The sequence below is a fragment of the Typopeltis vanoorti genome, chromosome 7 (assembly GCF_054136105.1).
Source record: "Typopeltis vanoorti isolate ZY-2024b chromosome 7, IOZ_Tvanoo_1.0, whole genome shotgun sequence".
Lineage (NCBI taxonomy): Eukaryota > Metazoa > Arthropoda > Arachnida > Uropygi > Thelyphonidae > Typopeltis > Typopeltis vanoorti.
Genome location: NC_143555.1, coordinates 56,306,974 through 56,333,181, shown reverse-complemented (window position 1 = coordinate 56,333,181; position 26,208 = coordinate 56,306,974). Strand labels below are relative to the sequence as shown.

Below are 26,208 nucleotides of genomic sequence, written 5' to 3'. Positions count from 1 at the left end.
TTCACTCTTGGTTTTCACAATTAAAAAATTACTTATACTGCAGTTTTAAGCCTTACTTCGAACAGCAGCTTTATGTGTTTTCATTTTCATGTGATTGACTACGTCTGACCGACCACCATGCGAAATGCAAAATTTACAGTTACTTAAAGTATATTCCACATTTTCATCTACACCTTTAATGAAAAGAAATTCTCTTCTAATATTATCATTAATACTGCACTTACGTTTCGGCATTATAGGGGTAGAAAACAATAAAAATTATAACATGCAAAGTATTGATCAAGTAAGATACTTTATAACAGAAGCATGGGAAAAAAGAATATCGCCATTAGTTACTATTAGTTAGTTATATTATTTATAATACTAATGGTTATTATTATAAATAATAAATAAATAAAATTTATTATTATCAACATTGTAATAGAAATTGGTACTAAAAATGAGATAAAATCCGTTTTTCCATTTTTTCCTGAAGGATACTTAAAAAAGCGGGACTTTTGGAATTAACTCGGGACATTTTTATAAAAAAATGGGACCGTCCCGGGACGAATGAGAACCCTAGTTTAAGGCAATCATTTTTTGTTGAGGTTTGGACTGTGAATGTGGGCTTCACAACTTTCTTTATAAGATCTTTCCAGAAGAAAATAACTTCTGCATATTAGCTTTATTCCAATGAAATCTATGCCTATATGACAAGGCATGGCTGGCTAAATTAGACTCTTGATGTTCCTCCTTCATGACTAAACTACTTGTACACAGAGGCTATTGACTTCACATTTTCCTTAGTATCCCAAAACTGCACCTTTCAGACATGTATATTGCCATGCATTATGGAAAGGGTCACCATCCAGACATTTTCAACGTTCATCAAGGTTTCATTAGTGCAGCTAAAACCATGGATATTCTAAGAGCACATTTACAAGGAAACTATTTTTCAAGCACAGTTAAGAGACAACATTTCCCATCAAAGTAATAAAGGAGGTTCATTTTCTTCAACATACTCTGAATGGTTGATGTGTGAAATGCAAATAGCTATTCGTATATCTTGTTGATGGGTAGGATCCAACTCTCAAATGTATTTCTCATCTTAGCAATGGATGCAATACCTTCTTCCTTATGCCTGTGTGATCATATTCTACAATAGATCTTAGTCTGTGGAATCTCATGTCTGCATCGATTGCTGAGAGAGGTCATTATTATCAGGCATATACACTATCTGATCAAAAGTATCCAGACCCCCCCCTGTAATTTGTAAACTGACGTCTAGATGTCACCATGACCTCACTTACTGGTATAAATGTAGGCACAGAGCTGTGTGTTGTTCAGTGATAAGAAGTACAAGCAGAATGGGTAGGTCAAGGGAGCTCAGTGGCTTCAAACGTGGACTAGTCATTGGTTGCCATTGTTGTCATCAGTAAGAAATCTGTCAGAGACATTTCAACCATCCTCAAGTTGCCCAAGTCAACAGTTGGTGATATGTTCATGAAGTGGAAACGTGAAGGTACAGCCACAACAAAACCATGCTCAGGTAGGCTGCGTTTAATGACAGACAGGGACCATCGAGAGTTGAAGAAGGTGGTACATGGAAATCGCCAGACATTAAGTGAAACAATCACCTGGGAGTTCTGCAGTGCTACTAACTGTCCAGCCAGCACCATAACTGTGCATTGAGAGTTAAGAGGAATGGGGTTCCATGGTTGAGCAGCTGCCCATAAACCAAACATTTCTCCTGTGAACGCTAAGTGCCACCTGCAGTGGTGTAAAGAGTAATGCCACTGGACAGTGGATAACCACATCTAAAGTAATGAGCAAAGTTTAATATCTCTATTTTTGATATCATGTTTAATACCACTTTCCTTCATAATGCAATACATACAGATGATGAATAACCATGGAAGTAATATGCACTTACACCTGATTTTTTTTTTTTTTAATCAGATCTTCATGTACTTGTTTTTATGACTCCCATTCCACCCACAAATGTTTGTACACTTGCAGCACATTCTTATTGTACAGAATAAGGATTATTTTTGTATTTAGGAATTTAGAAGAATTTACTATCTTGATATATATCTATATATATATGTGCCAGCCTGGTTGGCCGAGTGGTTAGTGTATCCGCCCTCCAGCCATGTGGCTGTGGGCTCGAATCCCGTGTAGGCATGGATGTTTGTGATTGTCTTCCCTTTATACATTCATTCACCCAAGTATAGATACACTCTCCCAATATGGACTGGGTCACCATGGGAGTAGTAGACCCAAACCTCCCTCAACGGGAGAGGCCTTCACCCTCCAGTGGGTAGAAAAATAGGCTGTTCATCATCATCATCATCATCATATATATACACACACACACACACACATATACATACATACACAGTGTGATGCAAAAAAAACAGTACTGAACTTCAACATCCCCTTCAAGTACATGCTGTATGAGATATGCCGTTCAACTGCAAGCACATTAACACATGTAAAATCTATGGCATTACATTTAGCTGTAGAAATGGTGCTGACAATGGAAAAAAGACATTTATTGTTGAGCATTATTTTCATTTATATGGAGTTGGTAGAGCAAATAGTCCAAGCCTACAACACGTTTGTGAGCAGTTTGTTCGTCATTTTCCATAAGCATGCCACAAGCAATAATGACATCGCCTTAATCGAGAAGTTCCAATCTACCGGGAATGTTCTATCCCAATGTAGATTGGAACTTCTCGATTAAGGCGATGTCATTATTGCTTGGGGCATGAACTGTTAACACAAATGAGAATTACAGGCATGTGCTAGAACAAGTGTTACATTCTCCAAAATACAGTCAATGCTGAACAGCAGTAAAACTTGGAATACCAAGGTGGTCACTACACAAAATCCTTAAGGAGCTGGGTGCCTTCTTCTACATCATTCACGTGGGTAATTGTTTAACAGCAACAGATTATGCTGTAAGGTGGGAATACCGTGCACATGTGCTAACCAATATCTATGAAGATCCATCATTTTTCCATAATGTCTGGTTCTCGGATAAAAAATGCATTTCCACCTAGTGGCAATGTAAAGAGATGAACCTAAAGATTTCTTGCTTTCTTGAGAATGGTCTTCACAGTGAGGTCATCGCATGGTGTTTGGTTTTTAGCCATGGCATATTGGGCTCTACTTCATTGAATAGGGTGGTGTAACCTTAAATAGCAAATGCTATGAGGGTGGTCTGAAAAGTTCTCACCGTGACAATAGATGGCAACACTATCGGCAAGATTTTTTTTTCTTCCAAGTTGGTACATCTGTCGTAAGTATCCATGTGAATCATTCTATCAAGTAGCTTGCTTTATACAGCTGTCTGAAGCAAAACTGTTGTCTGTAGCCCTTGAAATGGATAAAATTGAGTATCGTGTGGTTAAAACGTTTTTTGTAAAAGAAGGTTTAACGGCAAAAGAAATTCATTCAAAGTTCATAAAAGTTTATGGGCCCTCTTCTCCTTCGTCTTTGACAATTAAGAAATGGGCTGCCGAGTTTAAACATTGCCGTACCAGCCTTGAAGATGATACAGGTAAAGGACATCCAATAAGTGTAACAACACCAGAAATCACTGATCAAGTGTACGATATGGTATTGGATGATCGGCGAGTAAAAGTGTGTGAAATTGCTGAGATGATAGGCGTTTCAAAAGAACATGTAGGATATATTTTGCATGATGAATTGTATATGATAAAGCTTTGCACAAGATGGGTGCCGTGCTTGCTCACAGCAGATCAAAAACACACTCGCACATGAAAATCTCTGAACAGTGCTTGGAGCGTTTTAACAAAAATAAAACTGGATTTTTTGTGTTGATTTATTACTATGGATGAGACTTGGATTCACCATTACACACCAGAATCCAAACAGCAGTCAAAACAGTGGACAGAAGCCAGCTGTTCAGTGCCAAAGAAGACAGGTCATGGCATCGATGTTTTGGAAAGCTAAAGGCGTTGTGTTTATTAATTATCTTGAAAAGGGTAAAACAATAACAGGGGAATATTATTCCGATCTTTTAACCAGACTAGAAGAAAAAACATCTTTCATCAGGACAATGCACCTGCCCAGTAAGGTGTTTTGCCAATGGGAAAATTAAGGGATCTGCACTATGAATTGTTGGAACATCCACCCTATTCCCCAGATTTGGTTCCCTCTGATTTCTATCTCTTCCCAAAACTAAAACTCTTCCTTGCTGGTCAGCATTTTTCTTTGAATCAAGAGATGATTGCAGCTGTAGAGGGGTATTTTGCAGATCTTACTGAGAACCACTAGAGGGACGGGATAATGGAGCATCGCTGGAATAAATGTATTAGTCTTAAGGGAGATTATGTTGAAAAATAAAAATAATTTTGAAATGATAAATTCATTTTTTCATTGTTAGGCTGAGAACTTTTCAGACCACCATGTTACATCGAGAATGTGTTGGTTCCATTCACCCAGCATATGAATATGATGTGCCATGCAAAAAAACATTCCATTTCATGCACAGGTATTCCAACAGGATGGAGCAACCTGTCACGCATCACACGGTTCTAGGGCCTATTTAACAGAACATTTCCTCAGGAGGTTCATTTCGAGGTTCGCAGGATTCCTGTACCCATCATGTTCTCCTGATCTCACATTGCTTTATGCCTTTGTTTGGGATATTGAAGGAATGGGTATTCCACCATCACTCACCTTTAAACTTTGGACTAAAGAATAGAATTACATGATAAGTCCAACAGATGTTCCAACTCTTATTCTCCAAGATGTCACATGCACTATCAAACCTGTCTTAAAACCTTGAAACACAAAATGTCCATTTCGAGCATGTAATCTATTGCCGTTAATGCTTTATTCGACCAAAATTCCACCGACAGTTGTGGATGTACATATCAACATGTGCAAACATATTTCTTTGTTAATATACCCATTTACTTCATAACATACATTGTTGTAGTAATTTATTACTTTTTTTTTTTGTGCGCCAAAATGTATATGAAAATCAACTCAACAAGAGTTGTCACATAAATCAAACTGATTTGTGATCAGAATATTATCAAATGTAAGGAAGTGCGAATTAAGATCTTTCGTCTGTGAAATAAGACAATTTTTTGGTAGCATTGAAATTCACTACATTATCTTCACTCAACTGGAGAATGATGAGAGGGGATGAGATCAGTGCTTAAGACACTGATTATGGAAGATCTTGAAGCTTGAATCAGTGTAGTGTGGATAGGATTTGAGGTTAGCAAGAGAATGTCAATTATTGGAAGAAGTGTAATCAAAAGAACGGATCCATAGAGTAACCTTGTAGTAAGAAAAATATGATGACAGGAAATCAATCCTTATAACTATGAATAATCAGAGAAGATGCTGGTGACCCAGTCACAAAGGGACAAGTGAGACCTTCGTATGGTCTCACTTGTAAGAAGGCATCTATGCAGACCCAATCAGATGCCTTAGAAATATCAAGAGGAATTACATGAGCTTCTCCAAAGGTGGATAAGGTTATCTAGGAGATCAGCTGGGAAGCGAGAATGTCAGAATCCATATCGATGATCATTAATTGGTGCCCCTCTGATCTTTACTGTCCTTTTAAGGGACAGTAAAAGATCAGAGAGGCACATGCAGTGAGTTGTTCATAGTATAATGTGAGATATTCAGATATTCTCCTTAGTTGTCTAAACAAGACAAGTGTTTTGATGAATAGACCCATTTATGAATTCTCTCTAGAATGCAAAGGCATGCAAACTTTGAAGATAGGACTTACCACTCTATCATACTATCAAGATTTCTGTAAAGCTACTTGAGTTGCATTTGACATTGTGAGAGGATGAGTTGGAGAAAATACACAGTTCTTTAGGAGATGTTACCATGGTGAGACAAGTGGAAGCAAGGAACAAGAGGGCTCAACTGCCATACGAAGCAGGATAAGAGAATTTGCCTCCTGCTTTCTGTTGATGTATCAAATAATTAAAGGAAATTCTATATGTAGTTGGTATATTTAAATTACTAAAAGGCATAAGGAATTATAGGTGAACCATTAATGAGATGTGAACCAGGTATGAACAAAAATTCATTAGAGACAAATGAATTACCTATGACTTGCAGTTGTGATAAGCTGCTATTCAGTGAAATGCATTACATACTACCCATTAATGAAAAAGAAAACTCATGATAAGAATGAAGAATTTATTGAGCTGTTGAAAGAAAGCTTTCTCAAGTAGCATGTAAAGAAAGAACTCAAGGTCAAAGAGATTTGATCATAACATCAGAAAGCCATGCATATCATAAAGAGAACTGATTCAGACTTCTGAAGAAAATTGCAGGAGTGAACAAATGACAAAACTTCACAACAGTATTATTCCAGAATGCAAAAATGACAAGGAAAACAAAAGAACTAAAAAAATGAGTGGACTGATGCAGTTAGGTAAATCTTGTGTTGGAATGTTAATAGTATAGTACTGTAACACTATAATACAATTCCTAGCTTATTTTAATGGTATTACAACACCAAATGAACTAAATTATAAAAAAGATGTTTATTAACTGGTTTATATTTCAATGGATTTCTTCCATTAGATGGAAGAAAACCAATGTGCTATATAGAAGTTGTTACAGGTTATGGCTATGAAGCATTCTCCTAACCCAGACATGAATGGTTTGCATTAATTCGCCAAACATTTGGGAGATTGTTATCTTAAGATCAACTCCTACACAACTGTAATACTTTTTTTACAACATTAGAGGGTGCCAAATTAGACTTTAGATCTTCTGTCCATTACATTATTTCACATACTCATTATCGTGCATAAACTGTAAAGTTGTTTTGTGCTTTGAAGATGCTGGTTGGAAATCCAGCAAAATATAAGCAAGTTAATAAACATCTTTTTTTTTTCATAATTTAGTTCATTTGGTGTTGTAATACCATTAAAATAGGTTATGGATAAGATTCAACACCTAATTTGCTTATATTACATGGCACAGCATGTAATATAAGCAAATTAGTCTGCTTTCTGAGAGAGATTTGTCTCCTAATAAAATAGCTAAGAAATTTTCATAGTACAATAACACAATACTGAACAAGCTCTTTGGATAGGCAAGGATTCTATTAATAAAACAAGTATTTGAAAACTTTCTACTATAAAGTGATCTCTAGCATAACAAATATGATATATAGCAAGCCAAAATTGTCCAATACTTTACCTGCAACCCTGATATGCTGCAAGCGTGGCATCAACTCACAATCAAAGCAACACATGGTATCTCCTGTCAAAAACCGCCCTTCCTTTTGTGACAAATGTGCATCAATGTTTTTTAACTGATTTAGCAAGGCACGCTTTGATTGTTCATCTCTTCTAGTCAACATCAGTTTAAATTTCTACAACCAAAACAAGAAACAAAAAGATCATGTTGCTGAGGAAGCATACTACATATATGCATATATAAACAAACTGAATTAACCAAAACTCTAATGTTCACATAATCATTCCTTATATGCTGTCACAAGACCTCATTAATTATAATACTAATTAATGATGCAAGTCATTAATTAATATTATAATTAAAATTGTTTATTTGTAGAATTTTTGGCTATAAATTCATAGCCATTTTCATTACATTACAGGAAGATAACCACAAAAAAAAAGAGAGAGAATTAAATTGAAAGTGTGTAATATTATATGTGCTACTGACTGCTGGAGAAAAACTTCATTTGCATTAATAGATAAAAAAATAAATAAAATTAAAAATTTTTAAATTTAAATAATAATTAATTACAATTTATGTAATACATGAATGGTAAGTATTAGGATAACTTCCCAAAACTTAGAAAGTTTAAGGCAATCGTTTTTTGTTAAAGTTGGGATTGTGAATGTGTGTTTCACAGCTTTCTTTGTACAATCTTTCCAGAAGACTGCATAATGTAGATAAGGCATGGCTTGCTAAACTGGATTTATTGGGCTCCTTAAGCGAAATATATTCTTGATGTTCTTTAAGATGAATTTGTGCAGAATGACCAGTTTGTTCTAGGTTAAGAAAGATGAAAATATTTATCTTCTGGAGAGCAGGTATTTAGTTTATAAACTAGACAGAGACTTGTAGGGTAATTTGGCGAAGAAGTCTTGCCATTCTTTCTGAGAGTCCTTCAACATATGGAAGACATTCTAGAAACTTATTCATGAAGAGGTTAAGATGAAGGTCATAATTATTGCTTATTTTATCAACAGTTATACAGAGAATGGGAACATCCCGAAAAGGAAGATGATTATCATCTTCTTCTTCTAGGATAAATTTGATTCTAGGATTTACTGAATTCATTTTCTCAAGAAATTCATGATCAGATAAAAGGAGTTCCATACAGCAAAAATATCAACATGTCTGTACCAAATTGGATGGAATTAGGTGAAAAAAATGTTGAGAATGTTGTTCAAAATGTTCCATAAAGTAAGTAGCTAAAGTAGGAGAAATGGACGACTCCATAGCTGTTCCTTCTATTTGCTTGTATAATTTGTTTTGGCAATTGAAGTAACCCCTTAATTAATGACAAAGTCAAATAAATTTAATATTAGTATTACATATTAGAAGCATTATGACAAAGTAGCTTTTGTCCTTCCTTTTAAGGCAAAACAAATTTTTATCATTTCTATTTTTAGTCATCATGCTTTTTTAAATCGCTGCAAGTAAAAAGAATTTTTCATTTGTAGATACATATTAGATTAGTCTTGTTCCTTTATCACTGGAATTTGTGCAACTGATATTTAAGTTGTAAAAACTGAAGATGTCCAAGAAGCTGATCTGGTGCTTAAAGTGTACAGGGTGGCTCATAAGTCACAAAGAGGTTTAAAATGTTAAGTGACTTCTTTGATTATTAATTTTTCATTTTTTTAAAAAATTCTTTTAAGGGATATTTGAAAAGTTTACAACTCAACAACGAACCAAAATCGTGTAATTTTATTTTGAAAACCAGCATTCGATTGGTAATGTTCTCCAGATCTGATAGCTCCTGACTTCTTCCTATTGGGATTACCTCGAAGGAAAAGGTGTGTGTGTGTGTGTGAACAAGCCTTAGACAATCCAACAGCTGCAGGAGAGCATTTGTGCAGAAATTAGGATGCTGCAGCCAGAAACATTAACAGCTGTCATGGAACATGCCATAGAAAGGGCCTGTCTTTGTCAAGCTTAAAATGGAAGGCATTTAAGTGATGTGCTTGCTCATAATTAATTAGGTTTTGTATTTCATTAAAAATAATAAAAATAATTATTAAATAAAAACGCTACTAAATGTTTAAACTCTTTTATGGCTTATAGGTCACCCTGTACAATCCTTGTGTTTAGTAATCTGCATTTTAAGATTTTAGTTTAAAAAAATTTATATTAAACAAGATGTCTAATAGTCCTCAGGATTTAACCAGTTTTAAACACATATGAAAATCAATAATAAAAAGACCAAAATAAAAATCAGCAGGAAACAAAATAACACTTCCATTTTAAATAATGAACCAACAGAGCACATTTAGTTGCTTAAGCAGAATTTTTTAATAAAGTAGGTATTTCAAATAATGAAAATAATACAGCATGGAAAGCTGAGAGGCAGGACATAAATTCATGTGGATATTAGCCAAATACTTTTATAATAATATAATATCTGTACTTGTATGCTGTTCCCTGATGATGCCAATTTGACTTTGGCAAAATATAGAAAATAAATTATTTTAGTTATATCATTTATACTGTCATTACATTTCTAAAATTGTCATAATGTAAACTATATATGAAAGTGCTCATTATCAGTTTGAATGAACTTGAAAGCTTAATTAGGAAAAATCTGATCACAGAGCTCACTGACAGCAAGTTCTAAAGAAAATTAAGAAAGTGAAGGCATCAATGGCTGAACCTAACTAAAACCAAGACATTAGAAAGGAGCATAATATTACACTCAAATTTGTAAGTAGAGCTAATCCCTGATAGTATCATTCAAACAGAATGAGAGATGAAAATTAAATATTAAGTAAAAATGGTAGGGAAACAAAAAATATATTTGTTTTTACCATTTTTGAATCTTAAACTAAGACTGTTTTTTAGAAGCCAGACAAATAACAGCAAATCAGAGAATTATGAATAACAGCATTCTGGTAGAAAAATTGGTGATAAACTAGCAGTAGTGATGAAAATTTATGCAGGACTAGCATAATATTTTGTACATCCCTGAAGGAAGAATATTCCAAGAAATGACAATGATAAATTTATTTGAACCTGGTTCAACTTTGTCCATCCCATCACTGAATTAGATTTTTGTCTTCATTCTCTTTCTCCACCACCTCTCTTCCTCTCTTCGATTTTCTTGAAATTTTCTGTATGTTCTGATCAGAAAAGTCAAAATTCTTTTTTTCCTTCTAATCGTTGGCAACATGTGAAATAGCCAGAAATGTTTTAGATTATACATGCTAAAATTCAGATAGGCCTTGATATTGGTGTGTACATATCTTTGTAAAAATATCAATTCTATTTAAAAAAAATATACAAAGGGTAAATTCCTCAAACCATTCAAGTGCTAGACTCTGGATTATTATTTATGTAACTATTTTCTTTGATTTATCTTAAAATGACAGCTGCCGGAGCTGTCACAAGGATCAGTTTACTAACTTGACAGTTTCCATTATCTCACTTTTGCATGTGGCATACCATTTCCTGTTTTAGCTCAGCATGCATGCTTAGTAACCAGTAACAACCAGATCTGCTTGTATCTTCAATATATAAAAAACAAAATCTAAACACAATTATGAATTAATAGTTAACCTACAGTTCCAAAGGGGAAAAAACTGATAATAATTTAATAAATCAAAAAGATAGTAAAAAAAAGGACTATTTTTAATTCATATAATGAAAATCTGTATCAGAAACACAAAATGATATGAATTAAAAATGTTCAATGTTCAATACCAGAAAAAGAAATCTGGTAGTGTAATAACATGACAATACAATTCAGAATTTGCAGCTTTATTCCTTATACACAAGTTCTTGGTTTTATATATATATATATATATATATATACACACACACACACACACACATCAAGTTTTAAAATATTTCTTATTTCTTAAAATATTCTTAATCACTTCTATTTTCTTAGTGATTTAAAAAAAAAAGACTATAATGTTTGAAAGTACATTAAAATGTCAAAAACAGAAAAAACTTACACTATAGAGATTCTCAATAACAGTTGCTGTATCTTTGTCTTGTATAAAAAGATTATGTCCTCCAGGAATGTTTTTCATAATGTAACGCTCAATCTTTTCATTTTCCAAGATGGCCTGCCCTCTGTCAATAAGAATTGGTGGTGGTGTAGAGTCAAAATTAGAACGGAAATCAGGTGGTGGTTTCAACATATCTACTGTGGTGACCTGAAAATAAAGTCTGATATATTGAATAAGCAAAGACTTACTTAATCCCATTAAACGAATATATTAACGACTGACTCATAAAATAATTGTGCAAGTAGAATCAAGAGGATAAGAACCATTTTTTTATTAACTAAATTATGATGAGCTTACTGACTCTCAAAAACATCAGGATTCTATTAGAATCTTTAATAAAGAAGATTTTTGATCTTCTTCCAAAACTGAATCATAGACAAAAATCATTCTGTGAATTAATACACTTCTGTTTTTTTTTGTTTTTTTTTAATGATAATACTCAAGAAGACTGGAAACTATATCATATTAAAACTATGGATAGGTCAATGGCTAGATAAACCACAAAACCCTTTGAATTTTAAATCTGCACTAAAACTCTACATATGGGTGCACCTCCATATACCCAAGTCATGGTCTCAGACCAGGGAAAGTAATTTACAACCTAAAGACTTTCATAAATATCAATCATAATGTGATTAGAGCCCACACTAGTAGCAAGATCATGATGCTATCTACGCAGCCCAAGGATGACCAATTATTTCAACTGGCTGCCCCATGTTGGTTGCTTAATGTGCGATTGCTTTTTTTTTCTCTGAAACAAAGAATACACTGGATATACTTTAAAAACCCAAGCTGCCATTTTTCCTTTTGTCTCCATAGTCTTGTACTAACACCAAATCTCTTAAGTTTTGTTCCTTCCTGAACTTGTTTAAAGCTAATCTACTCTTTTCAGATAAAACATCTTTTCTTTTATTACTGTCCAAGATGCATTCAACTTTTGTATCATATTAGGATTATGAGACATGACATCTGAAGGTGGGAAAAAAAAAAAAAAAAAAAAGGATCGAAACACACATAATGCAAACATGGGTTTCTTTCTGATAATGTTGTGTACAACAAATCGAAGAGAAAACAAAGCTGTAGGAAGATGCAATTACCAATCCTCAGAGTCAGACAGGCTTGAGAGAATTAGTTTCAATGATTTGTTCATTCTCTCACAAAGTCCACTGCACTGAGATCATCAGTATATGAATACAGACATCTACAGTATTTTTATTTAATTAAATAAATATGAACTTAAATATTCTGTTTCAAATACACATATTGACAGTCTTTTTTTTGTTTGTGTAATTATGTATTGTTTACATATATAACTGGTTGGTAATTGTTATGACCAGTGCCTCTAGGGGTTCTGGTGCCCCAATGCAATTTTAAGTTGAGTACTCTTACTTTTTTTTAATGTACTTAAAAGTTAAAGGTTAAAAAAATCAAATGCATATATTTTTATGTAAAAATGTTTAATTTGAAAAATACATATATAACCTCTCAACTGGCCAGAATGTCTATTTATATGCATCCAGCAAAATCTGGATACAATGCATGCTATCTGTTGAAAGAACATGGATAAGAAGTGCAATTTCACATCATGTCCATTATAAAATGCAATCCTTCAAACTGAAGAGAACACTTAACCAGATTCAACCAGATTATTTCGTGATCATAGCTGTGTCTCAGTTGCCTATAACAAAAAATGCAGTTCCTTGTTCTATGCTGGGTAACTGGACTTTTAGTTATATATTGGATAGACTAAAAATATAGAAATTATTTTTATTTTCTCCTTTTATTGTAGAAATTTTAATACCAGGACAAAATAAGAGATCCTTGCATACTTTCTTCACTTAACTATTGCATTACCTTGAAAAACCAATGTCATTTTCAATTTTTTGTGCTAATTCTGTCCAATCGCTTAGTCAACAATACATTTTATTTGTTCTCGGTAATTATTTGAAATATTTTGGGGAAAAAAAAAAAAAAAATGGGCTGTCGATGTTCCAGATTGTTATTTTTATCTTTGTTCAAAATCAAATTTCGTAGAACACTTCACAGATTGCCTATAGGACTACCTTTGAGGACTTTGCTTTATAGATAATAATATGAAAATCTTCAATCATATCAAATGTGAAGTACATAGTGTGAAAAGTATAAAATACGAAATTAGAAGAAAGTAGATATTTATAATTCAGTTACCATGGGGGGGTTGTTTACAGTGGGAGGTAAGGGTTAAGAATACTTCAAAGCAAACAAAATTTTAATCAATTCTCTAAATAGGACATGCCTCAGATAATTTCATCATATATGTATTTATTTATGTTGCTTCCATCTACAAAAGGTTATTTTGCAATGGTAAAAAAAAACACATTATTATTATTATTGAAATGAGCACTCTACAAATAACAATAGCAATTTTTCATTTTTCAACTGAGAGTTCATTTGAAATACTACTGAATATAATTTTGTGATATTTTAAAATTAGCCTTGAAATAAGAATGTTATGCAATTTAGCATGTATTGTTCATAAAAGCAGAAAGAATTGTTCTCAAACAACAGTATATCTAAATCTATAAGCATAACAATGTGACATGCATATTTCCACACATCATAGTCATGCAAAGTAAAACAAAAAGTAATGTTCAAACCTTATTTATTCTAATAAATTTTACTTGACAGAATTCTTTTCAGAATATTTTAAAACAATTGTTTAACAAGCATGGAAATTAGGATGAAAATAATTTCACAATATTGTCTGTAACACATCTTCCAAAATGATTATATATATATATATATAAAATCATTCTCATTATTTCCGATGGTCAGTTGACAAAAAACTAAGAAAATAATAACGTGCATTTCCTTTTCAAGAAAACACACAAAGAAAGTACATTATGAATCACACATCATTCTGAAATCTCCACTCAATGAAAGAAAAAATACTACATTTTTTCTTATTATTCTTATCATTATCTGGCATTTTCTTTTAATACAAAGAAGAAATTGCCGCATATTTGGAGAAGACATTCACTGCTAGTATAGATAGGTGGCAAAGTAGCTATAATTTTAATACGATTTCACACTAAAATGCATGAGTATGCTCCCCAGGTAATTTACATTTGTAACAATTGTCTTGCGAACGGTTTGAAAATAAATTATTTCAAACATCAGCAGGATGAATAGGTGGGTTCTCTACCCCAAAAAAAGAAAAAGCTGAATGCTTATGCAACATATATGCACCTATTTTTTTAGATTCAAATATTTCTTTCTTTCTTAAATAACTGCATCAAATTTATAAGTTTTCGATAATAAAAGTGAAATTGACTATTATAAATTAAGAAATTATTTTGACATAAATATTGTATCAGACTGTAAAAGAAATATAAGTATTTCTGCTTAGGATATAATTGAAAATAAAACAAAACACTGCTAATGTATTGTGCACTACTTCTTGAGGCTCTTTAGTATGACTTCTGAAGAAGTGGTCTTTCTTTCTCAGTACCATTTGAGAGGAATCTATGCTTTTAGCCTTTACCTCCAGCTGAGAAGATTATTGTCTAGGGTTTCTAAGACAAAAGTTATTCACAGCAGCAGTAAAAGCTGTCATATTTGGAAGAATATGACAGCTTTTACTGCTGTCATATTCTTCCAAATATGACACGTATTTTACTTTTTTTTAAGAAAAAAACAAAACAAAAAACTAACACTACCAAACTTTCTTCTTTTTTGTTGCATACATGTAAATGGTTTTTATATGGTAAAAATATAGAATAGAATTTCTAAAATTTAGAATAATGTCAACAAACAGCTGAACAAATGATTGTAGATTGCAAAGAAATAGTCGGGAATTAGAAAGTATCTGCTTCGCCGGATGCAACAATATTATTGACTTACTTCTTTTATTAAACTGTAAAATGAAGTAATAGATATTGTATACTGTCAATGAAAACTTTCAAACCTGTAGAATATTAGATAGAGTAGTTATTTATAATTCAATTCTAGGAGTTTCATTTTTTTTGAAATAAATATAACTAAATATGTTAGTAAAGAAATGCATACATTTTTCTTTCATTCGTATAGCCTTAGGTTAAATTTTGAATCTACTTACCTCAGTGTGAATTAGATACACATTCAATGTGTTTAGCAATCAACAATCTGATGATTTACAAACAATGCCCAAATGTCACTTCATAATAGAGTTTAAGCCAAGTACATCTGCGGGCCTCAAGTCCTAACTGGTGAATGCGCACTGCATGTAAAAAAAGAAAGTATTAACGATATGCAATCAAGAGTGCATATCGTTAATACTTTATTGATAAAAGCCATAAATCTGAAATGTGGAAAGTCAGTTGGAGTAGTGATGTTCAGCCCAAAATGCTCAGATATGGAGGTATAAAAGTTTTACAGCAGTTGCACTGCATAATTCCGAAAGCCTGGTCAGAAAGTCAAATATCATATGATTGGAGTAACGCTATCATAATCCCCATCTATAAAAAGGGAAATGAAATGTGAGAACTGCAGAGGAATTTCCCTACTGGAAATAATTCTGTTTTTAAGGTAAGGGGGGAAAACCAAGCAGAAATTAAGTGATTGAGATATGGTAGAGATATAAAGCAAGAGTTACAAAAAAAAAAGAAGAAGAAAACACTGTGGAGGAAATATAAAGAGGTGGTCAGCACTCATGAGAAGTACAAAGTAAGAAGGATGACTGGTTTGGTAAGAAAGGCCAAATCAGATTGAGAGAAAATTAGCTAAGCAGGCCAAAGTAAACCCAGAAGTTTTTTTGTTATGTAGCAAGTAAGAGGAAAAATGACAATGATAGGAAGACTTTAAACAATGCTCATAGTAAGAAGGTGATAGAGGCAAAAGAAATAGTGAAGTTGCTGATGTGACAGACACACATCAAAATTATGCTAAATAATGAGGTGGTGTTCAGAATATTGAAAAATATGAATGTGAACACAGCAGTGAGACTGGATGGCATGTCAGCCTGTATACTGTGTGAATGTGCAAGAGAACTGGCATTGCCTCTGATGAAGTTGTTCAAATCTAAGTCTCAGCTCTGGCAGGGTTCCAGGAGAGTGGAAAGAGGATAAGATAGTTCCAATGCATAAAGGTACTCCAAGACAGAAGTAGCAAACTACATATCAATTAATATATCAGGAGTGGTTGTTAAAGTATTTGGAAAAGTTGGTTAAAGGTAAAATCCAACATTGGGTGCATAGGAATGTGATAAGCTATAATGGTCAACATGGCTTTGTAAAAGTAGGACCTGTCTTAGTAATTTATTCACATTTTATAATAAAGTAACAGACAGCAGAACTAGATAAAGGAAATGGCTATGCCATGATACACTTTGCAGAGACATATGACAGAATACCACATGGAAAACTATTACAAAAGTTGGAACAAATAGGAATGGAGCCAGTAGCATGAATAGGGGAGAGTGGTTGGCAGATAGACACCAGAGAGTAGCATATGGTAGAGTACCTCAAGGTTCTGTACTAGGGCCACTACTCTTTAATTTGTATATCAATGATATTGGGAAAATTTTAAGAGAGGTGGGAGATATTTAGTTTTTTTGCTGATGATGCAAAACTGGGGAGAGCAATAGTTGAAGGTTGTGTAGATCTGCAGGATGATTTACCACTTTGTACCGTATCAATCCACCTATATCTTGGTCTTCCTCTGGGTTGTTTTCCTACCAACCTGGCAGAGAACACGTTTTGCTAATCTTGGCACCATGAACAAAGGATAATGACTGTCAATTTAATGTTGCAAAATATAAGGTTATGCACTTTGGGTTGAAAGGCTGCATAGGGTGTATCATATTGGGGATGTTCAGAGGGCATATTGCAAAAGTTGGTAAAATGCCTCAAAAGGATTACTTGGATGTTGAAAAACATGCCAACAAGTAAAGACAGGGAAGTTATTATATCTCTTTATAAGGCTATGATTCAGATGCATCTTGACTACTGTGCTCAGATTTGGTCACCTGGGTTTCTTGGGGGACCAGGAGGTGGTCGAGAAGATTCAGAGATGAGTGACTAAGCTGGTGACAGATCTGAACGATTCCTATGAGGATAGGTTGAGTGGAGTTACAAAGTTTAGTTGATAGGTGAGGAAAAGAGGAATCATGACAGAAACATTTAAGATGTCAAAAGGGATTTATAAAATTTATAAGGAAATTTTTCAATAAATGACAAATAGTTAGAAAAACTAGGGACCATCCATGGAAGTTGTGTAAGTGTGTGATTGTAGCAGTGTGTGGACCAGATTTTCTGCATGGAGAGTGCTGAATGAGTTTAAAGAGATGTATGTGTATAATAGTTAGTTTGGGTCTTCCATGATGAGCCTCTGGACTCCATGGAAATACCCTATAATAATAATAATAATTTTCATTTTGATAAAATTATGGAGACTACTACACGTTGAGCGTAATGATTTCATATTAAGGGCATCATGGAGTATAAATCATCATCAAATTCCTGACATATACCCTCAAGGGGAGTACAGGATATGGTAGTACTACATGAAAAATTTACATCATTACTAAGTTCCTATCTACAATTTTCCTCCAAATCAGTCTGTTACTTGTCAAGACTCCAACATTATGAAATCTTATATTTCTATCGTCTAAGGCACTTTGTACCATATCAATCCACTATATCTTGGTCTTCCTCTGGGTCGTTTTCCTACCAACCTGGCAGAGAACGTTTTGCTAATCTTTCCTTGCCCATTCTATTTAAGTGACTATACCACCTGAGATTGGCTCTGCTAAGGCATTCCTGGATGCCGACAATGCCAAGTTCTTTCCTAATATCCTCGTGTTTAATATGATATTGCCATTGATGCTATCTGTTCACGCCTCTAATCTTTCTCAGGACTCTCATATTTCCGGTCTCTAGTCTTTGGTCAAGTGTTTTACTTCTGACCCAGCTCTCAGATCCATAAGCTAAAACTGGTTTGAACACTGTCTTGTATATAGCTAATTATTCAGTGTTCCGACTAATTTCTCTCTTATTCCATATGAATTTATTCAATTGACTTCTAACCATACCAGCTTTGTTGATTCTGTTGTCAATTTCCATATTTAATTTACCATCTTCACTACCAATCGTGCCTAAGTAGCTGAAATGTTTTACTTGTTCCACAGGTTCCCTGTTCACAACACAGTTGACATTTTCAACAATTCTACCTATTATCATTGTCTTTGTCTTTTTAATGCTGACCTTCATACCATATCTATTACAACAGTTATTCAATTTAGTTAGGGAATCTTGCAGATTTGTAGCGGATTTATTTAGAATTATAACATCATCTGCATAAAGCAAAGAGCTGACACTAACATCTCCAATTCTGATATCATGTTTAATACCACTTTCCTTCATAATGTGATCCATATAAATAATGAATAACAGAGGGGATAATGTACATCCTTGCCTCACACCAGATTTAACATTAAACCATCTTCCTGTACCTCCTTCAATTCTAACTGCGGACTTACAACTCAAATACAGACTAAGTATTGCTTGATATAATGCCCCACTGACACCATATAACTGTAGTGTATTGAATAGCTTCTTTCTTGGCACCTTGTCACATGCCTTTTCCAAATCGACAAAACTTAAATACAAATCTTTATTATATTCCCATCCTTTTTCAACTATTTGTTGTAAAATGAAGATCTGATCCTGACAGCCTCTATTTGGCCTGAATCCAGATTGTTCTTCACCAAGCTTTTCTTCCGCAATTCTTCTCAACCGTTTCTCAAGTATACTTGCATAGATCTTGCCAGGAACACTCAGTAGGAAAATACCTCTGTAATTCTCACATTCAGTTTTATTTCCCTTTTTATATATGGGTACAATTAGAGCTCTACTCCAATCATCAGGAATTCGTCCCTCTGTCCAGGCTTTCTGAACTATGCACTGCAGTCACTGTAAGACTTTTATACCACCATACTTGATATTCGACCAGCATTTCTGGTCGAATATCATCTACTCCTGCTGCATTTCCACATTTCAAGCCTTTGATGGCTTTTTGTAATTCAAGTATGGATATGTATTCCTGACTGTATGCCTGTTGAGTGTTTTTTTACCACTGTGCTATCACTGCTTGTTTCATTTAGCAATTTTATGAAGTAATTACTCCATAGATATCCATTCAAGGATATCTTTTCCTCCTGTTTTCATGTCACCTTTATCATCTCTAACTCCTTTTACAGCACTCTTTCCTCCATTTCTAAGCTTCTTCAACAACCTCCAGAATATTTTACCACCTGCTTGATATTTATTTTCTATATTCTTGCCAAAGTCCTCCCATGATCTTTGTTTAGCTAGTTTTACATAGTGTTTCGCTTTCTTACATTTGTCTCTGTATTCTCTAAGAGCAAAAGCTGACTTATTTGCCAGGAACGTTTGATATGCTTTCTTCTTTTCCTTAACTGCATCTTTAACTTCCTGTGTCCACCATGGAATTCTGATTTTTCTATCCTTGCAGACAACCTCACCACATGCCTCTCTGGCTGAATCAATCAGGGTTTCCTTCAAGGATTGCCACTGAATCTCCAAGGTTTGGTTCCTGTTCTCAAACGTTTTCATTTTTTTTTTCAATAATCTTTGTGTATTTTAGTCTACAATTCACATCTGAGAGCTGCTCAACTTTTATTCGCTTTAAAACTTTCTTACATGTTATTCTTTTCAATATTAAATTCAATTTTGTCCTGCTCAAGGCTAAATAGTGATCGCTTTCAATTTCAAATCCTCAGTACACTCTGGTGTCCTGCACCAGGGAGAAAACATCACTATGAACAATAACAGTCAACGAGACCTTTCTTATTCCTTGCCACTTCTCTCTATGTGAATTTTTGCACATTTTTATGTTGGAACATGGTAATAACCAGTCCATGTCCTGAGCAGAAATCCAACAGGTATTTGCCATTATTATTGGCTTTGCTCTTTTCTCCAAATTTTCCCAAAATATTTTTGTATGTCTGACAATCATTTCCTACTCTGCTATTTAGATTCACAACAAGTACCAACTTTTACTTATTTCTTGTGTCAGTTGCTTTTTCTAAAGCCTCAAAAAATTCCTCCACTTCTACCTTAGTAGAACCTTCTGTGAGACCATAGACACAAACAAGTCTCATTTTCCAATTCCCCATTCTGATATTTGTCCACATCACTCTACTTGAGACTGCCTGCCATTCAAGGAGATTAGCCTCGTATTATGTGCTGAATACTATGGCTACTCCTTCTTTTCCTTGATTGTCATTTCCTGAATATATAATTTTGTATTTATTGTTCAGAAAGATCTCACCAGATTTTGTCTTTTTTGTTTCAGTCACCCCTATTATGTAGATCTGGTACTTATCTAATTCCTCAGCTAGCTCCATTTCTTTGCCATTCAGGCTTCTTATGTTGATAGTACTGATCTTTAAGATCTTTAACTCTGGTGATGTTGAGTTGGGGTGTGCTTTCAGATTTGTTCCAATTGCTGACTTTTCGCTGTTCGCCCTGGTTCCCTGGCGAAAATAACAGGGGCCTTGTTTAGCTGGGCGACGTCCTAGCCGGCATGAAATTTTGTCATGTCATACCATCATTTTCTATATTGGTTTAAGCCAATAAGAATACAATTTGGTTGGCTAAATCCAAAATTGCCAGCCCATCCTCGTTCGTTCAGTATCCAGGTAGATACCCAACAGGGTGCACCACGAGAAGGTGAGGATTGGACATTAGGTCAGAAACCCTGGTCGGTTCTCTGCATTCCTTTAAAGGCTATGTGGAGGTCTCCTCTCAGTTATACAGCTTTGACCCTGATATATGTAGAAACAAGTTACATTATAATTCAAACAACATATCCAAGTAATACTAATCTGGTCAATACTAAGTAATACTTATCTCTTAGTATTACTTATTCCTATTAGCCTTTAATAATGAGCAATAGTTGTAGTTTAATCAGTATTTAAAATAAGTATTAAGGTTTGTTATTAACAATTATGGCTAAGATCTTGGAATAGTACGATACTAATTATTATAACCTGTTAGAATAAAAGGTTATGTGGGTAGATTACGTTGATTGCTTCACAGGCTTATTTAAATTTGTGCTCATACCAGGTTTTGGTGTCATGTAAGGAAAAGGTGCCTTTCCAGTCAATTCTATTTAGAGTATCCAGGGCATGATCAGAAAAGCTAGACTCATCAGTTATTAAATTGAATAACTGATAAATTATTAAATTATGTCATTTATGTTATTTAACTTAAATAGGAATCATACATCCAGTTTCACATATATAAGGCAAAACTCGTAAAAAACTTTATTAACGTAGAATTTTTGCCTAAGTATCATAGGCATCATCAGTACAACATTAGAGAATAATTATGCAAACTCAATATAATTCATTACTGAAACAAACTTATATAAAACAAGTTACAGGTGCAATGAATATAACATATTCAGGTTAGGCAAGGGAAGGTAGGGGATCCTTGGAGGAGTTGAATTAACTCTTTAATTTTGCATTAAGTTTAAAGGTAGCATTAAGATTATTTTTTTTGTAGAATTCTGTTTGTTTTAACCAATATCCTTTTTAATGTATGGAAATGTTCAGTTTATTTTAGGTACAGTCCTGTAAAGAATTCTATTGATAGTATTTGTACTGTACCATTTTTTTTTTTTTTAGAATGTATTACTCATAATTTTAGATCATGCTTAAGTGCTTATTTACTGGCAAATCTTTATAGCCCTGTTTTTTGGTGTGTTAATGAAACCTAGTTTGAAATGAGTGGTGGTAAGATTTTGTATTTACAGGGTGTTCGGGATAAATTTGACATATTTATAATTAATTATATTTTTCCGTAAGTTACATGTATTAACACACACTTCTCTTCATTTAAAAGTTTGGACCCTTCTTCATTCATATACAAGATGTCAGAAAGGATGGATAGCTGGAACCCACCTGAATCATGGAAGAGAATAACTTGTATCATGATGATTTGTGCCCGCCATCAAAATAAGGATATTACGACTGCTGCCCAATGCTCCCTGAATACAGTAAAAACAATCAGGCATGAACTAGAGACTTGCAATGGTGACTACGAGGATGTAGCAAGAAGAAAGATCCCTAGCAGACGATCTGATTGCGTTCGTACAGCAGAATTCCTCGCAAATCTGCAGGAACAGGTGTTGAAGAACCCTGGCATTGGAATTCGGGCTTTGTTCGTGGAGTTGCTAACTGTAGTCAAGCCCTGGATAACAAGGGTAGCCAATGGTAGGCCGTATGTATGGCAGCAGGATTCGGCCCCTTGCCACACCTCTGGGAAAAGTCAAAAATGGTTGTCTGAAAATTTCTACGACTTCACCAGTCCAAATGTTTGGCCTCCAAACTCCCCAGACCTTAACCCCATGGATTATTTTGTATGGGGCGCAGTTGAAAAAGACACCAATCGCACTTCCAGTAATACAAAAGCCCAGTTAATGGATAAAATTAAAACAGTTTTTGCAGCCCTTCCCAGGGAGACTGTAGCATCAGCTTGTTCGAGGTTCCGAAGCAGAATTGAAGCTGTGATCGATGCTAATGGTGGTTATTTTGAGTAAATCTTGTTGATAGTATTGTAATTAACTCTGCTTGTAATGTTTTTTTGTCAATTCATTAAATTTAATAGATACAAAGAAGATTTTCTTTTTCCTTACGAAACTGTCAAATTTATCCCGAACACCCTGTATATTGGTCAGTATGTGTAATCTTATGGTAATCCAGAAACAGAAGTGTATTTTGCCCAAGGGTCAAAGCTGTATAACTGAGATGACACCTCCACAAAGCCTTTAAAGAATGCGGAGAACCGACCAGGGCTTCCAAACTAATGTCCAATCCTCACCAGAAGATTGAGCATTAGGACATTATCTATCCAGGATGGGTTAGCAATTTGGGATTTAGCCAACCAAATTGTATTCTTATTGGCTTAAACCATAATATAAAATGATGGTACAACATGACAGAATTTCATGCCAGCTGGGCTGTTGTCCAGTTAAACAAGGCCCCTGTTGTTTCTGTCAGGGAACCAGGATGAACAGTAAAAAGTCATCTACTGGACAAATCCTTAAACACACCCCAACTCAACATCACCAGAGTTGAAAATCGGTACTATCAACATAAAAAGCCTGAATGGCAAAGAAATGGGGCCAGCTGAGGAGTTGGATAAGTACCAGATAGGGGTGACTGAAACAAAAAAGACATAAACTGGCGAGATCTTTCTGCGCAATAAATACAAAATGTTATATTCAGGCAATGACAATAAAGGAAAAGAGGTGCAGCTATAGTATTCAACACTAAAAATGAGGCTAATCTCCTTCAGTGGCAGGCAATATCAAGTAGAGTGATGTGGGCAAATATCAGAATGGGAAAACTGGGCAATGAGAAAGCAACTGACACAATAAAAAAACGAAAAGTTGATCTTTGTTAGAGTCTAAATAGCAGGGTAGGATTTTATTGTCAGACAAAAATATTTTGGGAAAATTTGGAGAAAAGAGCAAAGCTAATAATAATGGCAAATACCTGTTGGATTTCTGCTCAGGACATGGACTGATTATTACTAACACAATGTTCAAACATAAAAATGTGCACAAATTCACATAGAGAGAGAAGAGGCAAGGAATAAGAAAAAATCTCATTGACTTATTGTTGATAGTGATGTTTTCTCCCTGGTGCAGGACACTAGAGTGTACAGAGGATTTGAAATTGGAAGTGATCCCCATTTAGTCTTCATCAGGATAAAACTGAATTTCATATTGAAAAGACGAACATGTAAGAAAGTTTTAAAACGAATAAAAGTAGAGCAGCTCTCAGATGTGAACTGTAGACTAAAATACACAAACATTATTCAAGGAAAAATGAGAGTTTGGGAACAGGAACCAAACCTTGGAGATAGTGGCAACTCGTAAAGAAAACATTCATTGATTCGGTCACAGAGGCATGTGGTGAGGTTGTCTGCAAGGATAGAAAAATCAGAACTCCATGGTGGACACATGAAGTTATAGAGGCAATGAAGGAAAAGAAGAAAGCATATCAAAAGTTCCTAGCAAATAAGTCAGCCTGTGCTCTTAGAGAATATAGAGACAAATGTAAGAAAGCTGAACACTGCAAAACTAGCTAAACAGAAGTCAAAGAAAGACTTTGGTAAGAACATAGAAATAAATATCAAAAAGGTGGCAAAATATTCTGGAGGCTGGTGAAAAAGATCAGAAATGGAGGAAAGAGTGCTGTAAAAGGAATTAGAGATGAAATAAAAAACACTCAACAGACATGCAATCAGGAATATATATCCATACTTGAAGTAGGAACAGCCTGAAATGTGGAAAGGCTACTGGAGTGGATGATATTCGACCAAAAGTGCTCAAGTATGGAGGTATAAAAATTTTACAATGGCCGCATTGCATAGTTCAGAATGCCTGGACAGAGGGATGAATTCCAGATGATTAGAGCAGAGTTCTCACAGTACCCATATATAAAAAGGGAAATAAAACTGAATGTGAGAATTACAAAGTATTTCTCTACTGAGTGTTCCTGTCAAGATTTATGCAAGTACAGTGAAACCTCGGTTGTCGAACATAATTCGTTCTAAGGCTGTTCGGGAACCGATTTGTTTGAAAACTGAAACCATTTTCCCATAAGAATTAATGTAAAATGGATTAATTCATTCCAGAATCCCAGATGATTGCTTATTTAAACCTTTATAATAGTATTTCATGCATAAAATCATATACAAAAACAATGAAAATACATAAAATATTACACAAAAAGAATAAACACAATAAATAGATAAAATACAGATGAAAATTTAACTTCAATTTAACTATACGGAGGAGAGAGAGAGAGAGAAAAATTGACTCTCTCTCTCACCTTACATCTCAGCCCGCTGAGCACATGGTTGCCGGTTTACGTGTTCGGGAACTGAGATTCTGTTCGGAAAATATGTTCGGGAACTGATTTGCTCGAGATGAGTCATTTGACAACCGAGGTCCCACTGTATACTTGAGAAAAATTTATGAAAAAACAACAAAACACCAAGAAAATCAAGAAAACACACTGCAAATTAGAGCAGGTGTCTGCACTGAGCGGAGGCTGCCACGTAATTGACTCTCTCTCTCACCTTACATCTCAGCCCGCTGAGCACATGGTTGCCGGTTTACGTGTTCGGGAACTGAGATTCTGTTCGGAAAATATGTTTGGGAACCGATTTGCTCGAGATGAGTCATTTGACAACCGAGGTCCCACTGTATACTTGAGAAAAAGTTGGGAAGGGCTGTGGAAGAGAAGCTTAGCAAAGAACAAGCTGGATTCAGACCAAAGAGAGGGTATCAGGATGAGATTTTCACTTTATGACAAATAGTTGGGAAATCATGAGAATATAACAAAGATCTGTATTTATGTTTTGTAGAACTGCAAAAGGAACATAACAAGGTGCAAAGAGGAAAGCTATTCAAAACATCAGTTATATGGTGTCAATGAGGCATTATATCAAGCAATACTTAGTCTTTGAGTTGTAAATCAGCAGTTAGAATTGAAGTACAGGAAGATGGTTTAATGTTAAATCTGGTGTGAGACAAGGATGTACATTATCCCCTCTGTTATTCATTATCTATATGGATCACATTATGAAGGAAGGTGGTATTAAAAATGATATCAAAATTGGATATGTTAATCTCAGCTCTTTGTTTCATGCATATGTTATACGTCTAAATAAATCTGCTACAAGTCTGGAAGATTCCCTGACTAAACTGAATAACTGTTGTTATAGATATGGTATGAAGGTCAGCAATAAATAGAACAAGTAAAACATTTCAGCTACTTAGGCAAGATTTTTAATGAAGATGGAATATAAAATATGGAAATAGACAACAGAATCGACAAAGCCGGTATGGCAGGAGCCAACTGAATAAATTTATATGGAATAAGTGAGAAATTAGTCAAAAC

General features: G+C 34.4%; 1 protein-coding gene across 1 annotated transcript in view; it reads right to left on the bottom strand.

Moving 5' to 3' along the window:
* Positions 1–26,208, bottom strand: part of Clic (chloride intracellular channel protein 5) — a 76,415-nt gene that overhangs the window by 11,161 nt on the left and 39,046 nt on the right. Inside the window, exons 3-4 of the mRNA XM_090395276.1 lie at positions 11,193–11,396; positions 7,201–7,375 (exon numbers count right to left, since the gene is read on the bottom strand). Coding sequence (XP_090251402.1) covers positions 7,201–7,375; positions 11,193–11,396 — 379 coding nt within the window. The remainder of the gene's footprint in view (positions 1–7,200; positions 7,376–11,192; positions 11,397–26,208) is intronic.